At 46.6% G+C, this 14,999-nt stretch overlaps 1 protein-coding gene across 1 annotated transcript in view; it reads right to left on the reverse strand.

Moving 5' to 3' along the window:
- Positions 1 to 5,401, reverse strand: part of Nr2f2 (nuclear receptor subfamily 2 group F member 2) — a 13,587-nt gene extending 8,186 nt beyond the window's left edge. The window contains exon 1 of the mRNA XM_004623266.3: positions 4,790 to 5,401. Within this exon, the coding sequence (XP_004623323.1) occupies positions 4,790 to 4,832 (43 nt within the window). The 5' untranslated portion in view covers positions 4,833 to 5,401. The remainder of the gene's footprint in view (positions 1 to 4,789) is intronic.
- Positions 5,402 to 14,999: the final 9,598 nt, after the last annotated feature.

Below are 14,999 nucleotides of genomic sequence, written 5' to 3' on the forward strand. Positions count from 1 at the left end.
GCCGCCGGAGCCGCCGCTGAAGCCGCCGGGTTGGGCCCGGAGCCGCCGCGTCTAGCGCCGCCGCCGCCGGTGAAGTCGCTGCTGTCGCCGCCGGAGCCGCTGCTTCTGCTGCTGCCGCCGCCGCCTCACACACATAGGGAAAGAGTCAACTCGCCGGCGGCGGGGGAGAAATGATAAAAGAGAGAAAGGAGGGCAGATCACCACCTAGAAGCACATCCTCCGTGCGCAGAGGGGGGAGAGAAAGATGGAGAGGAAGAATGAAAGAGGGGGAAAAAAGGCAGCACAGCACCCGGAGAAAGGAGGCAACTCGGAGAGAGGAGGAGGAGGAGAAGAAAACACACACGCGCGCACGCACACACACACCGCGGAGAGAAAAGAACAGAGAATCAAAGTGATCAAATATGCTAAAAAGGGGGGCGCGGGAGGGAATGCGATTTATAGGCGCCAGGGCTGGCAGAAGTGGCTTCTCCGCGATCAGCTCACTGAGCTCTCTATATAGTGAACTTTGACACGACTGCTGCAACTTAGCGCACGTTGCCATGGCGACGGCGCGCCTTATAAGGCAGCAGCCGGGGTTGGCCTGGCCAGGCGCGCGCGCGCCGCCCCCTCGCCGTCATTGGCCGGAGCGCGGCGGCCCCGCCATGGCGACCGCGGGAGTAGCCGGGTCCTAGCGCGAGCGGCGTTGCGATCGCCGCGCGGGGCGCGCGGGGCGCGGAAGGGGGGCGGGGACCGGGTGTCTGCACCGCCCCGGCCGCAGAGCGGGGGATGGGCCCGCGCCGGCCCCGGGAGCGCGGCCCCCGGTTCTCCCCGCGCCCTGCACCCGAGGTTTCCGCCCCGGCGGGGAGACGAGCGCGGCGCGCACACACAACGCCTCTTAAAGGCTCCGCGAGAGGCTCGGAGGGAACCGAGGACTTCGCCTCTCGCAACTTGGCGCTACCGCAGAACCCGGCGCCGCTCGCGCTCCGCCCGCCCGGGGACTCCGGGCGCGTCTCGGAGCCCACAAAGCCAAAGAAAGAGAAAAGTTCCCCGGTTTCTTTGCAGAGGGTAGGGTGGGGAAGTGAGAAGGTGCCTCGAGCCGAGCTTTCAGGCATTTTCCAAGCGAAAGATTTGGCCAAATCCGGGTGATTGGAAGCCCTCCTCTTAATCAACTCTGAACACTTGCTCGGTTGGAGTGGTCATTTTTATGTATTTATTTTATGTCGAGAAGGGCCGTTAGATGTCTAGCATTTCCTTGTAGGGTTAACATTTCCTAGGTTTGGGGCCTGACATTTTAATTGCTCGAATCAAGCATCTCTGATGCTGAGAAGCAGAAGTAGATTTCATCTCATTGTCATGACGCAATTAAAATAAATTTTCCTCAACTTTATCCTCTCTCGTTGGTTTGAGCTCACTTGCAAGTCAAGGTCCTGCCACACACCCTGTCCTGATAAGAGGGAAAAGACCATGCCGCCCGTTGATGGACAGGTGGAGGCATTCACTGGGTCTCCTTCCGCACACCCTCTGTGCAGACGTGTAGACACACATGTATCAGATGCACATTTGTCTATGTACATAGACAAAGACTTCTGAAGCTGTGCGTCTGGGTCATAGGACAGTTGAGCACAGACTTCATTGTTCTTCAAGTTCCTTTTGAGCATTCATATAGTCACTAAAACACACCCAGGGACTCGGCCCCAACGTGGAAATAATACCTGTACAACTCACAGAAACACACACAGCCATATTTGCCCTCGAGAGCCATTGCAAAAAGAACAACTTCATAGCTTAGCCCATTCTTTTCAGTATGCTAGCATCACTGATACGGCCGTGTCTTTGAATTCCAGGGTGCTGGATTTAAACATCAAACGTGGAGAGCAGCCCCTCCCCACAATGCTGTATTTCATTGCAGTAACCTTGTTGTTTGATTATAACCAGTTAGTGGGTTATAGTTATTCCACATTTAGACAAGAGAATTGTGTTTCGATCAAGGACACTTTGCACTGAGAAAACCTGTAAACCCATAAGCCAACAAGGTTTATGAACAATTGTAATATTTTACACAAAAGATGCTGAGCTCCACAGGAAAAATAGGAACGCTATAAGGAGTGGATTGACGACTGCAGAAAAATGTACTTAGCAGCTCCAAAAATTGACTGGATAAAGGTATTTAAAAACAGACCACATAGATAATTGACACGTGCAGCTTGCAGTCTACATTGACTTCCTTTTACACAGATAGGCAGAACACAAAGTAAAGGCTAAGTGGGCAGATAGGGGTTAGTTCTTAAGGAAAGGGAAAAAAAAAAGCCTCTTTAAACTTCATCACTGCAGCCCTCCTAGCCCTCTCTTTCTCTACCAAAATCATACATTTCATTAAAGCTGCAGGTGCTGGACTTGAGTGTTTTAAGAAATAATAGCCTATAATAGGCACTGAACTTTCATAAACCTGACTTGCTATAAGACTGCCACAGAGTGAAGCCAGGCTGAAAATTTCAGGTTGATTAGAGACACAGTATAACTTCTTTCTAAAGAGAACAGAAGAATGGAAAAGAAATCATCTCCAAGAGGGTTTTGGTTTTTTCTCCCCTTTTCAACTTCTGGGATTCTAGGGCTTTCCTAGGGCTACAGATGTCAGGAGATTGGGGACAAGTTCAGCTATACTGAGGCCGGGGATCAGAGAGGCAAACCTAAGGGGTATTCCCATCTCACTTTAATGAAGAAGAATTGATTATAGGGAAAGCTTAACCTTGCCTCTTGCGTGCAGAGATGTTCGTAGCAAATATCACCTTTTGCACACTTGTGAAGGGACGATTTTGAGGAACAACATCCATTTTAAAATTTTTCAAGAGATTGTTGAAATGCCAAGGCCATTGATTGCATGGGAACTATTTCCCAACTGTCTTTTCTATAGAGTTAAAGACTTCTAGGTGCAAGACCACAGGGCTGCCTCAAATTCAGAAACATTTCCCCGTGTTTTAGGACTCCCTCACTTATGGAAATGCTGCCTAGAGGGGGATAAACATCACTGTAAAAGCTGAAGTCAATTTTATCTATGCAAGGAAAGGCAGGAGAACTGACTGGGCAGAAGAAAAACAGAGAAAAATATTTTAAAATGTCTTCTTCAGCTATGTTCAATTCCTCTAACTTTAAGATTAAGAAGCTCTCAGACTGAAAGATAAATATCACTGTATATCTGCTTATTGTTTTTCTTTTAAATCCAACCCAGTCTTTTATTGTAGATGTAAATTTATTTTAATGAGTGGAATGGCAAGCCTTAATTTGGCTGGTGAAGGGGGGGTATTGTCTTAATCTTAAAAAAAAAAGTAACCAGGAATATGATTTATTTTTTTTTTTTTTATTTTTTGCAAAAAGTGGCCGGATGGTCTGTGATTCTTTACAGATTAAATCACAACGTGAACACAGACCCCAGGACATGCTGAGCTTAACTCTGAATTCGGTAGAAACCAGTTCCGTCCACCAGGATTCATTGAATTCCTCCTCTCCCTCAATCTAGTCCGTGTGTGTTTTTCTCTTCCACCACGCTGGAGCTCCATGAATAGGGAAAGGGGCTTCCATTGTGCCCCTCTGAACTTCCAAGTCAATGCAATTTTTAACCACTGGCTTGTGGTACTTTGAAAATCACCAGGGGCTGTCAGAGTTGGGTCCTCTGAAAAATTTACAGTGCTAAATCAGAGCATATGCCGGGAGGGAAAAAATTGCTTAAGATTGGAGCAAGTACAGTATCTGTCTGCCCCCTAGTGTAAGACTCCTCGCTGCCTAAAATTCAACTTTAAAAGAAAAGGAGCTCTTAAAGGGAAACGACTTTGGGCACACGTAGACCTAGGAGAATGAAACTTCTGTACATTTTAATCTGAATAATTCCTCAGGATTTAAAATTAATTGGCTCTGGCTTGCTTGGACTGTACTCAGATCTCGCCGTCTCTGCGCAACCCCAGTCACTGGTGAAGAGGTGATGATTTTTTTTTTTTTTTTTTGAACTGGGTTTATGTGCGTCCCTCTCACCCCCTCCTCTTTTTTTCTTTCTCTCTGTCTCTGTCGTCTCTCTCGCTGGCTTTTTAAAAATGAGGAACCGTTCCTTGAACGTTTCGGACGGAGCACACAATTGCTTCTTAAAGGCAGCCCGGCGCGGTTGCAGTAGACAGCAAAAAGGTAAACGTTGGCCTGAAATCCGCACGCCAGCTCCACCACCCTGCCCGACGGTGAGTACCCTTCTTGTCGCGATCCTCCTCCTAGCTTAGCCGAGCGCTCCCTTTCCGAACCGCGGCCGAGGGCGCCGGGCAAGCCTCGCCTGCCTCTCTCCCTGCCTGCCTGCCTGCCTGGCTGTCAGATGCACAAGGTTGCAAAATGAAGCGCGGAGGCAAATCGAACAGTAAATTCTCATACTCAGCGCGAGCCTAGCAGCTCCGCTTGGAAAACCAGGCTTAGAGGACCGGTTTTCAGTTGCTCTATGGAAGGAAATGAGTTTGAGGAGACAGGACGAGGAGATGGGAGGCACGGCAGCCTTTATGCTTAGGTTTAATCACATTTTGGCAGCTTTGCAATTGTATTCCCCCCCTCCTTTTCCCTCTACCACCTCTCCTACCACACACATGTAATAAAATATGGCAATGCACTGAATTGACTCTGTTGCCCCTTCCCCAAGCCCCTTAAACCACAGTCTTAGGCATTTCAACACATTAACAAACCGATTATCTGCAAAGCCCCCAAGTCATCCCCAACCCCACACAGCACAAGGAGAAAAGTGAGAGAGGAGAGAAAGAGGAAAAAAAAATACTGTAAGTAAACATACCAAAACCATATTTTCCTTGTTCAAGATCCCAAACCGCTTGCATCTTCCTTCTAAACTGGAATAACTCTCCTTTAGTTTGGCGGGTGAAATAAATGCTTTGTTGGCCCCCTGAAAAGATGTGTCTTTGATAATTAAAGAGAATCTCCTCCTCGGTGTTTATCTAAGCGATTGTGCAAACTGATAAAAAGTAGGCACTAGCCTGCAGGGAAAAAGAGGAAAGGTGAAGGGAGAGACCGTCCACCTCCAGGAAGTGCTTCCCCATGTATTAGGCGTTTGCTCTCAGCCTGGGAAAGCCCTGCACACTAACTTTAGAGAGACAAGGTTTCAGGGAGCTTTGTACATAGCTGCTGAGGAATGCAAGCCTCGCCTTTAAGAAAAAAAACCCAAACCGTAGGTAGGAGATGTCTGGAGTGATCCTTGTCTCGCATCTCATTCCTTAGAAGGAAGAGTGCGTTGTTACACCTTGTTTGGGGCTGGAAAGACGAGACTTTAAAAACACCCGTCCAATTGAAAAAATCTCCCAACTTAATGAGTTTAGTCGGAGGCTGCAGCAATCGGCTCAGGCTCAGCAGAAAACCGCCAACAACCACAGCCAATATTGCAAAGCAAGAGGACCCGAGACACAGCCAAATTCCACTGTTTGGGGTCGAGAGGGATGGAGGCTAATCCTAAAGCAAGTTGGGAAATAACAGAGGTGGGAGGGGGGGGGGAAGCAGCAGCCTCGCAGACTGGCAGACAAGCTCCTCTTACCCTGGATCAAGGATAGAACTTGAAACAGGAAGGCAACATTTTTCTAGGAATCTATTGAAATCCTCATTTTGTACTTTTATCTCAAGTCTCCCAAGTGATTTTTCCCCTCTCCCCTGTGGATAAGTGCCTCCCTCCCTTTTCTGGTGCCCATTCTAGAACTTTCCTGAACAAGAAATCTATGTCTTTTGGGGGGAGGGATTCCCCATTTCGTGTCTTCCTAAAATGAATGCTTAATTCACCCCTGCCTTTGTCACTCCCCCTCCAAAAGAATAAAGAAAGCAGAAATCCAACAACTAGCAAAAAACCTGAAAATAAATTATGCTGCTTCTCCCAGTTCAATGCAGTTTTAACTAATGTATTTTTTGTTTTGTTTTAAGAGAAGAATAATGGGGAAACACGGATCTTTTATTTTAGGAAACTGTTATGGTAAGATGTATGTCAGACTTGACAAATGGAACTAACACTCTTCGGCTGCTTCTTGTCCTTGTCTTAAACAGGAATTAAGTTAAACACAGTGCTGAATGTTAATTACATGTTTACTGGCTAATGAAAATTACAAATGGTTTTGCCACCTCAAACAATGATGAAAACTCTGAAGACACTGTAATTATATACTTTGAGGGAAATAACTCAGAATATTGATCATAAGAAGTGTAAATCTTTTTTAAACTATTCATTAATACCATAAATATGGGCTGGAGAAGTTTTTCCTTGTGGTTTGTCTCATCAGTTCCACTGAGTGGATGGATGGTGAGTTTGCTCTAGGGAGGCAGTGAACTCGTTCTGTGAGAGGAAGGAGGCCACTTGTGTAACTCAGGGGTGCCCCCTCCCTTTTGCCCCGCCTCCATCAACCTGAGCCGAAGGTCGAGGGATGGTGGAACAGGCAGGCCAGGTTCAGGGCAGGCAAAGGTGATCACAGTGGAGCCTCTCACCCCTCCTCTTCCTCTTCCCTGTTCTGCCAGGTCTGATCTATGTTGTCTTCCCCAGCCTGGGTGTCACTAGCATAAGCTGGCATTTGGGATTCTTAATGGGGGGCCAATTAGACCCAGCAATTTAAGAAACCTATCTGACACCGGAAACTCACCCCTTCAGAGATGGCCAGCGCAATTCCTTGCACAAGTGGAAGGGGGAAAAAGTTGGGGATAGAGGTGACTATTGAGAAGGGTGGCTCAGGCAGCTGAACCACAACTGGCTTCCCTCGATTTAAGAGCGATTTTGTTGTTGTTTTCTTTTAACTTTGGCCAGAGTTGTAGCCCTGGCAGTCACTCCAGTCCTGAGGGTCAAAGGTGAGGGCTATACTAACCCTAAAGGCTGGCCCAGGCTGCTGTAAGGCCAAGCAGGCAGAGGATGGGGCCTGCCAGTCAGTCTGCCTGGCTCTTCAGAGGGGGCACTTGTGAAATCCGCCTTTCGGGGGGCACAGCGCCCAGGGCAGGTTTAAAGTGGAATATTGAGGATTTTTAAAACAGTGCTCTAGGCTTCTGGGACTGGAGTCCTCTTTTCCCTAAAAATTCCCAAGGCGCTGGGCTTTGTCTTAGAAGGAATGGAGTTTCTGAATGGTGTGAAAGGGACAGAGAGGGTCGCTTCAAATCGATTTTACTTGTCCTTTCTGTCTTTTCGGATCAACGCCCTTCAATGGGCACAGAGGTGCTCTTTCAACCAAAAACTTGTGCTACATTTTCTGCCTGTATTGGTGCTAACTACAATAAGCATTGGGCAGATTTTTTTTTCTTTGCTCTCCAAAGCAAGAAAGCACTCTAATTAAATTGTTTTATATGGACAGTCAAGACGGACCAATTAAGTATGCATTAGTATAAAGATATAGTCTGCAGATAAGGCGATTTAGAAAACCGTATGGAGGACAAAAGCGAGGGCGCTGGCGTCTGGGAAGGGTTCGTGGGCACGCCAAGGTCGACCACCTTCCTTCGTGGGCCACAGGGGAGTGGCAAAGGCCGAGGGTCCAGGTGAGAAAGACGAAGGCCGCTAACAGGTGGGCACCAGTGGGTGCCGGAGACCTTCAGCCCTGCGCCCGAGGCCCGAGAGCAAGGATCCTGTGGCTTGATGCTCCCCAGTGCTCCTCCAGCAAAGTAGCACCCTGAGGTGGCTACACGGCGGGACCCTGAGACGCCCCACTCTGTGCCCAGTTCCCATCCCCATAGGCCAGGCCTAAGGGGCAGCCCCGAGATGGTGAAGTAGCACGCGCCTCTACAGGGAGGCTGGGTGGGCCACAGGAGCGCGGGTGTCACCGCAGCCCCGCCGAAGCCGTCTCTCCAGCAACAAGATGAGGGTAGAGGCCTTGCTTCGCACACCTCCGGCCTAAGCGTCTGTTTGTCCCTAAGCAAAGACAAGTGTCTCCCAGAGAGAAGTAAAGTTTCCACCCCACACCACCCGGCCGAGGGCGTCGAGGACCAGACGCTGCACTGCAGCGTTAGGGGAGAGGCAGAGGGTCGCTGAAGGGTGGCCAAAGAGCAGCCACTCCTTCCGCAGAGGCAGCTCCACGACCCTCCACCCCCTCTCCGCCCTCGGAGGTGTGGGCGGGCGGAGAGCATCCTGCCCTAAGGAGGCGACCCCGCGCGGAGGCGCCGCGCTGTGATAGGTGGTCCTGGCTGGGGGCGCATCCGGGGGAAGGGCTCTCGGGGCGCTCGGGGCGCCCGGAGCGAGGGCCAGGGAGGGGCGGGGCGGGGGCGAGGACCAGAGCCCGGGGAGGTGGCTGAATGTCAAAAGTAAAAAGGTTGAAAAGCCAATTTTGCAGGCGCGCTCTGCCCCCTGAGCCGGGTGCCCAGGCCGTAAATCAGCGGCTGGCGGGAGCGCGGGCGGCGCCCCCTGTGCTGCGGGCGGCGCGGCCCCGCCCGGGTCCTGCGCGCCTCCCGGCGGGCCCGGATCGATCCGCAGCCGAGCTGACGATGTCACCGCACTAAATATTTACTGATCACACACAAATAGCCGGGGCTCGAACGATTTTCCTCTGTGAGGAGAGCGCAGAGAGAAGGGTAAATCATTTTATTAGTGTGGATAAAGCCCAGAGCACACTCCGGGCTGGAGTGTTTTAAGATGTGTCTTCAACGGGATGAAAAGAGTTAGGGAAATCGATACGGAGTGATTAGAAGCCCCCGGAGTGACTAAGCGCGGACGGGGATTCCTGGGATTTGGTGGGGCCGAGTGGCAGGGAAGCCACCACCCAGGGGGGTGGCCTGGCCACCGCCAGGGAATCCCTGGAGGCGCAGGCCCGGTCCCCTCTGCTCGACGGGCAATGCCGGAGAGCGGGACCCGGGACGTGCGTCTCCGCCTGGCTTCACAGGGCCGCCACAGCGAGGGATGCGCGAGCCACGGTGGGGCCGAGGCCCTGGGCACCACGGGGATGGGTGCAATTGTGGCACGGGGACGCGGATGCGTTTCCCACCCGCGAATTCCCCAGGCAGCCTAAGGTTGCAAAGGTGTGGCCTAAGCCCCTGCTTTCTGCCTCTGGCATTTGGGGGCTCCTTCCAGCCGGCACCAGAAGCTCCCAGAACTTTCCCTGCGGCTCTCTTCTGCCTCCCCTCTCCTTCATTGTGTACACAGAGGACCCCGTGCTCAGCCCACTTCCTGACCCACCCCCTCGGTGTGCAGGTCACCCACCGGGTGTCGGAACCCGCTGGGGACTGCGTGGCCAGTGCACTCCAGGTTTGCAGCTCGTGGGCAGGTGGCAAGCAGCCTGAGGCCAAGGAGGACAGCAGGAGGGAGGGTGGCAGACTCTAGTGAGGTCCCAGAACCTCTCCGCTCTCTCCGGGGCGGAAGGTCGGCTGGGGATGTCAGGACCACACCCCGGCGGTGGGAAGCGGGCTGGGCCCCCGGGGCCGGTGCAGGCAGCTGAAATGGCTGGGGTGTTAAGATGTGTAGGGCTGTCTGAGGTTCCGAGGCTCTGAGCCCGGGCTGGAGGGCTGGGGGTCTGCTGGAAGGGAGAGAAATACCTTGCCCTCAAACTCCAAGCAGGAAAATCCTGGCTCGAAAATGTCTTTTCACTTCTGGAAGCGCGACTCTCCTTTGCTACTGTGGACAAACCTTGAGGTTCCAAACAGCTGCAAATAATCAAGTAGGCACTAATTTCTGGGGGAAAGGAAAGGTGGGAGGCGAGGGCAGAGCAGGCTCTTTTTCGTTTCTTCCTTCAGCGCGTCTGCCCTTTCCCTAGAAATCTGCTCTTCCTGAAGAAACTGATGGCTACTTGTATGTATGCACGCATGTATACACGCATGTATGCACACATGCATGGATCTGAGGAGGATCGCCCTTCACACACACTTCCTCGCTGAATTTTCTTGGCAGCTTGGGGGAGTCAGTTCAGGCTATCCAGCTTGGCTCTTCGATGCAACAGGAAATTTAGCTGCACATACAATTAACCGTTCTCCAGAAGGGAAAAAAAAAATTTAGAATAGATATCCCAGTGATGTGTTCAGGTGTGAGGCAATCAGGGCCTCGAATTTATTCTCCCGTAAATCCTGATTTCAGCGATGGAGCCTCTCAGGCTTGGCTGACCTGGATGGCTATCCCGAGCCCGATCTCTATTAACCCTTCTTGTGCTTGGCCAGAGAGAAGGTTAACTATACTAATCTACCAAAAGGACTTGTTCTAAAAAGAAGAAAAAAAGGGTGGAAGGGAGTAAAGGAAAGAAGGGAGGAGGAGAGGAAAAGAGGAAGGAAGGATCAGTGCATTCTGGTGGCAAAGATTGTAGAGAGAGCTCTGTGTCCTTGCCTGATGTCCCCACCCCTCTGCCTGTGCAAGCCGGGTTTCTATTCAGGGAGAAAAGAGTGTCATCCATTAGTGCAGCACACTCCATGGGGTTGGACTTTAGAGAACAAGGAAACAAAGTGTAAGGAAATATTCTCTTGTATTTAACTGACCAGTCCCTTTAGAAAAATATTCCTAACAGGTGTACAAATGCTTATTGTGTGAGGGAGTTGGAAGAATAAATGCAACCGAACAAAAACCCAATGCCTAGTGTACCTTTCACTGAAGTAAAAGCAATTTTAGAAACTTGCCAATAGCCAAATTATAGCCATAAAACCTGGATGGGATTAGAAAATATATTCTGCTGGCTTCAAAGTTGGTGACATCTGCATGGGATTAGGAAAGGACAGTCAGGTGCAGGGAGATGTGTGCACATGGGCATGTGTATATTCCTACGGTATGAGAAGTTCCTGGGTGATTAAAGCTTCGTATACTCAAGCACTAGCAGAAGCTGTCACTCACGTGTACATTCCAACAGTCTGGCAGAGGCAGTGCAAAAGAGAGTTTTGAATGAGCTCCTTGGAGTCGCTATTGTTAAAATACAAGCTAGAGCAACTTAGTAATGGTAAAGCTATTGTGGCTTGTGAAAATCATAGGAAGACCCTTCAAAGTAAAAGCATCAGGTTTCTAGTGTGGTAGCTTTCCTAAAGCAGTTAAACAAAAGGTGAGCATCTTTTGCATACTCTGTTTATTTTAAAATTCAGAGACATCCTATTCTACTTCCCCCCATTTCTCAATGGACTGCAGAATTAAGGGAGAATGGAAGGGAGGATAGCATGAGGGGCCCTCTGCCCACTTAAACAAGTCTGATGTGGAGATACACGCTTTTAATATTAATATTAGACCGCAAGGCGACTCCTGCTGAGAAAGTTCTAAAGACATCTAAAGCCATGTGGACCTCAGTTCTTATTTATAACTGGACAAAGTAAGAGATGACGGTCTAATTCTATAATTTTTCTCTTTTTGGAGAGCCTGGCAATGAAATCCGTGAAATGGCAATTAATTTTTGGTATGTCAAAAAAAGCATTAATCAAGTAGAATCAAGTGCCAGTCACCTAAATGTGAAGGTGGCAGGCAAATATCCAGATAAATTAATATTGGTAATTAGCCATATCAGTATCCTTCCAGAAAGTACAAGCTGAACAGCATGATTTATTTAATTTATTTTTTTGAAGCATAAACTTCAGGTGAATTTAAGAAGGAAAAATATAATTTAAGGAGTATTTTCTGTCTTATTGGTCTTTAGGATTTTTTTTTTTTTTGCAAGTAACATAAAAAATCAGCTTCAATGAAAAAACATACTATCTGAGAATAAGTGGGCGGCCAGAGATAGCCGCAACAGAGAAACACTATGTATGAATTAGAAAACATTTCCCTAATTATATAACAACTTCTTTTCTGCCCTTATAAGCTTATTTCTGAAAATGTTGAAAATACTTGTTAAAAATGAAGACATTCTGTACAAAATAAAGAGGAGACTCTTTAATAACATATTCAATTTCCTAATCTTAGCAAGCAATCCCTTGAGAGTTTATGAAGTGAACTGTTTGAAGAAAATTTCTGTTGATATTTTTGTTTTGAGTTCAGTGTAGATCTAGCCCTTCTAATTTATCATAAATACATCGAGCTCATCCAAGAGATTTTCTTGTGCCTGTCTATGGTAAATTCCCTGAGATAATGTCACTTTAAATAGTTAAAGCAAAATTGAGCACACTGAAGGAAGGGTACCTTGGCTTCAGTGACAAATGTCACACTAGCCATTTCATGACAGGACCACAACACATCACATGTCAGGGAGAAGAAATTTAAAAATTAGGGAACTATTTCTTTGCAGAATGCATGTTAGTAACTTCATCCCACAGTTCTGTTAAAATGGTCCACTTACGCTTTGTTGTCACATTACTCAGTAATTAAAAAGAAGCTGGCACTGTGAAAGTTTAGCAGCAAAGGATTTAAAAAGTTAGTTTCCTTAATAGTCACTTCTGACAGAAAAAAGATTTGTGCTTATTTACTCATTGATTTTTATCAAGTGATGTTGGTTAATTTAAAGGCTTTTGAGTTCATATGCTATGTTACAAAAATCTACATTGCGTACAAATTGCTAAAAGAAACACAAGGCATTGGAAGTTGTTTTTTTGGTTTTTTTTCCAAGAGGTACAATTCAATGTGTAGTTACGAAAGAACTACTAATTCAATCTCCAGATTCTATTAAAAACTAACACTTCAAACTCTTCTCCTTTCTTAACAAGTTTTAAAATTGCAACTAGTATGAAAGTGGATGAATATTGTATCTAAGAGCCTCTACCTCTTTTTCTTATTTACCTTGGATATGTTTTAAATTTTGTTTTATGCTTATGTACTTTAAAAGCGTCAGTCAATGGGCAAGCATTATCCATTGCCTTTTAAAGACTACTAAATAAAAATTCTAATTATAGAAAGGAGGTGTGATATTTATTCTAAAGTTTCAATAACAAAGTTTTCTTCACAAATGAGAAGGTACTCAATGCTGAATAAATTAAAACAGGGTAGCTCTTGGGAGTAGCTTTTTTTTTTTTTCAAATACTTTTTCTTTTGCCCTCTTGTCATTGGTGTGAAGGTATTTGGATTTTTGTCTTCACATACTGTGACTATATTTATGTTTCAAATCATCTTGCCTTTATAGCTGACCACATTATACAGTTAAAAAATAATGTTCATTTTTTGTATTCAAATTTACATGTTCAGGCAATAGTGAGAAGCTCATGTTCTGTAGGTATACTTTCCTCTAACAATGAAAAACATCACATAGTTCAACTAAAGTCTTAGGATTTTGGAAATCCAGCATGTTGGAAATATAGGCAAATTATTTTTCAAATTGAAATGTTAACTAGGTTTTATTTCATCTTAACTGTCTACTAAGTTGGAACACTTCAGATAGCTTCTGAACTTTAAATCAAATTTTAACTCCTACCGTTGTAGGCTTTTTGAAGTCAATGGAGATTTGAAATAAGCCTCCAAGCCCGAGGACAAGCAGAAGTGGTAGGGCAGGATGGCTTGCCTCATTGTTAGGGATGCTATAGGAGTCTTTTAAAGATGACAACATCATACTTTTGTTAAAAAGTACAAAATGAGGGGCTGATGGGGGAGAGAAAAGAGAAAGAGTCCATTCACTTTGTCTCATCCAAGCCCCCCAAGCAACAGCAAACAAAACAAAATAAAATAAAACAAAATCCAGTGCCTCAATCCCCCGAAAAGCCCTTACCACTTTTGGGAGCTTCTGTGTAACTATGGGTCCTGCCAAGGCTGTCAGGTGGTCAACTCTATCAGCTCTGCAGGCAGTGGTTAGATTGGAGTTAGCAGCCTGGAGAGGTGGCCGACTATTGGAGCTTGATGCCCGAGATCTACCACTGAGAGGTAGACCTGGGAAAGCAACTGTTGAAAGTTAACCTCTCCTTTCCAAAGGAGAATAGCAGGCGCTGGACAGTGAGTGCTGATATGACCAATTTTATTTTCTTCTAAGGCATTTCTAACTTTTATGATCCCCCCCCTCCTTCTTTTACTATCTGTCTTTGTGCCTCCAGGGCCAGTGAAAGAGCAGGGCAGATTCTAGATTGCTTTCAGAGTTTGCCTTCTCTGATGATGGATTACCATGTCAATTTAAACGGCGTAGGATTAATTTGTTTCAATGATTTCTCTTTAGGCTGAATGCCAGCCGTTTTTCTATCTCTCCCCTTGCTCTTCAGAACAACAACAACAACTAAAAAAGAAAAAAAAAGGGAAAAAAGAAAAAAAAAAAGAAAGAAAAAAAGGCCTTCGTTCCATATTCTAAGTTGAGAGACAATAATGGAAATAGACAAGTTAGGTGTAGCGTTGCAGCGCTGGTAGAGGTTTGAGTGTTTTTATCTCTGCCTAAGAGGCTGAAACATACAGTCAGTCACATTAAAATGAAATTGGACTCAACATTTATTCAATAAATACTTGTCTTGTAGATAATCCAGTGCCGAGTGCTTTTGACACATAAGGACTTAATTTGTCTTGGATAACAAGTTATTAATATGGCACATTTAAACCTGCCACCTACAATAAGGTTATTGAGATCTATACAAGCACAAATGATCATTGTGAAAAATAGTTTCTGTGAGGGGAGGTGTTTTTGAGAATGCATATCCTTTCTCACATTTGCATACCTCCTGGTAACACAGAGATGTGCAGGCTTGTGTATACGCACACACATGCACACCACACATGTACGTATGTCTTCGGACTTCATATGGCAAAACCTCAGGAAAGTTAAAAAGAGTCCATCCATCATGCAGATGTGTCTAGCCTTTCCAAACTAAGAATGTGCCAGGTAGTTTTTTACTGTTGAAAGCTTTCTAGTACACATAAGAAAAATGCTTTCCAAATTCACTCTCATTGCATGACTAGACCCCTGATAAAATTGAACATGGCACCAAAAAGTGCTTAGATATAATCCAATCCCAAATACCCTCTGTGCTTTCTGCCTATGTTAACCTTGCACCCAGCTCCAGCGACCATGACGTCGGTGAAGAAAAAGACAATGCAACTGAAGTAATTGATGATTAAAATATTTTATCTCCCTTTTTAAAGGGAGGTGACCCGAAGAGGTGGAATGATGAGAGAGATTTCATACTCTGGAGCTATCACATTGGACATACATAGCCCTGGCTTCTTTTCATCCCCCTGTTCTCCTAATTGCTTC

The sequence above is a fragment of the Octodon degus genome, unplaced genomic scaffold, assembly GCF_000260255.1.
Source record: "Octodon degus isolate 3935 unplaced genomic scaffold, OctDeg1.0 scaffold00002, whole genome shotgun sequence".
Lineage (NCBI taxonomy): Eukaryota > Metazoa > Chordata > Mammalia > Rodentia > Octodontidae > Octodon > Octodon degus.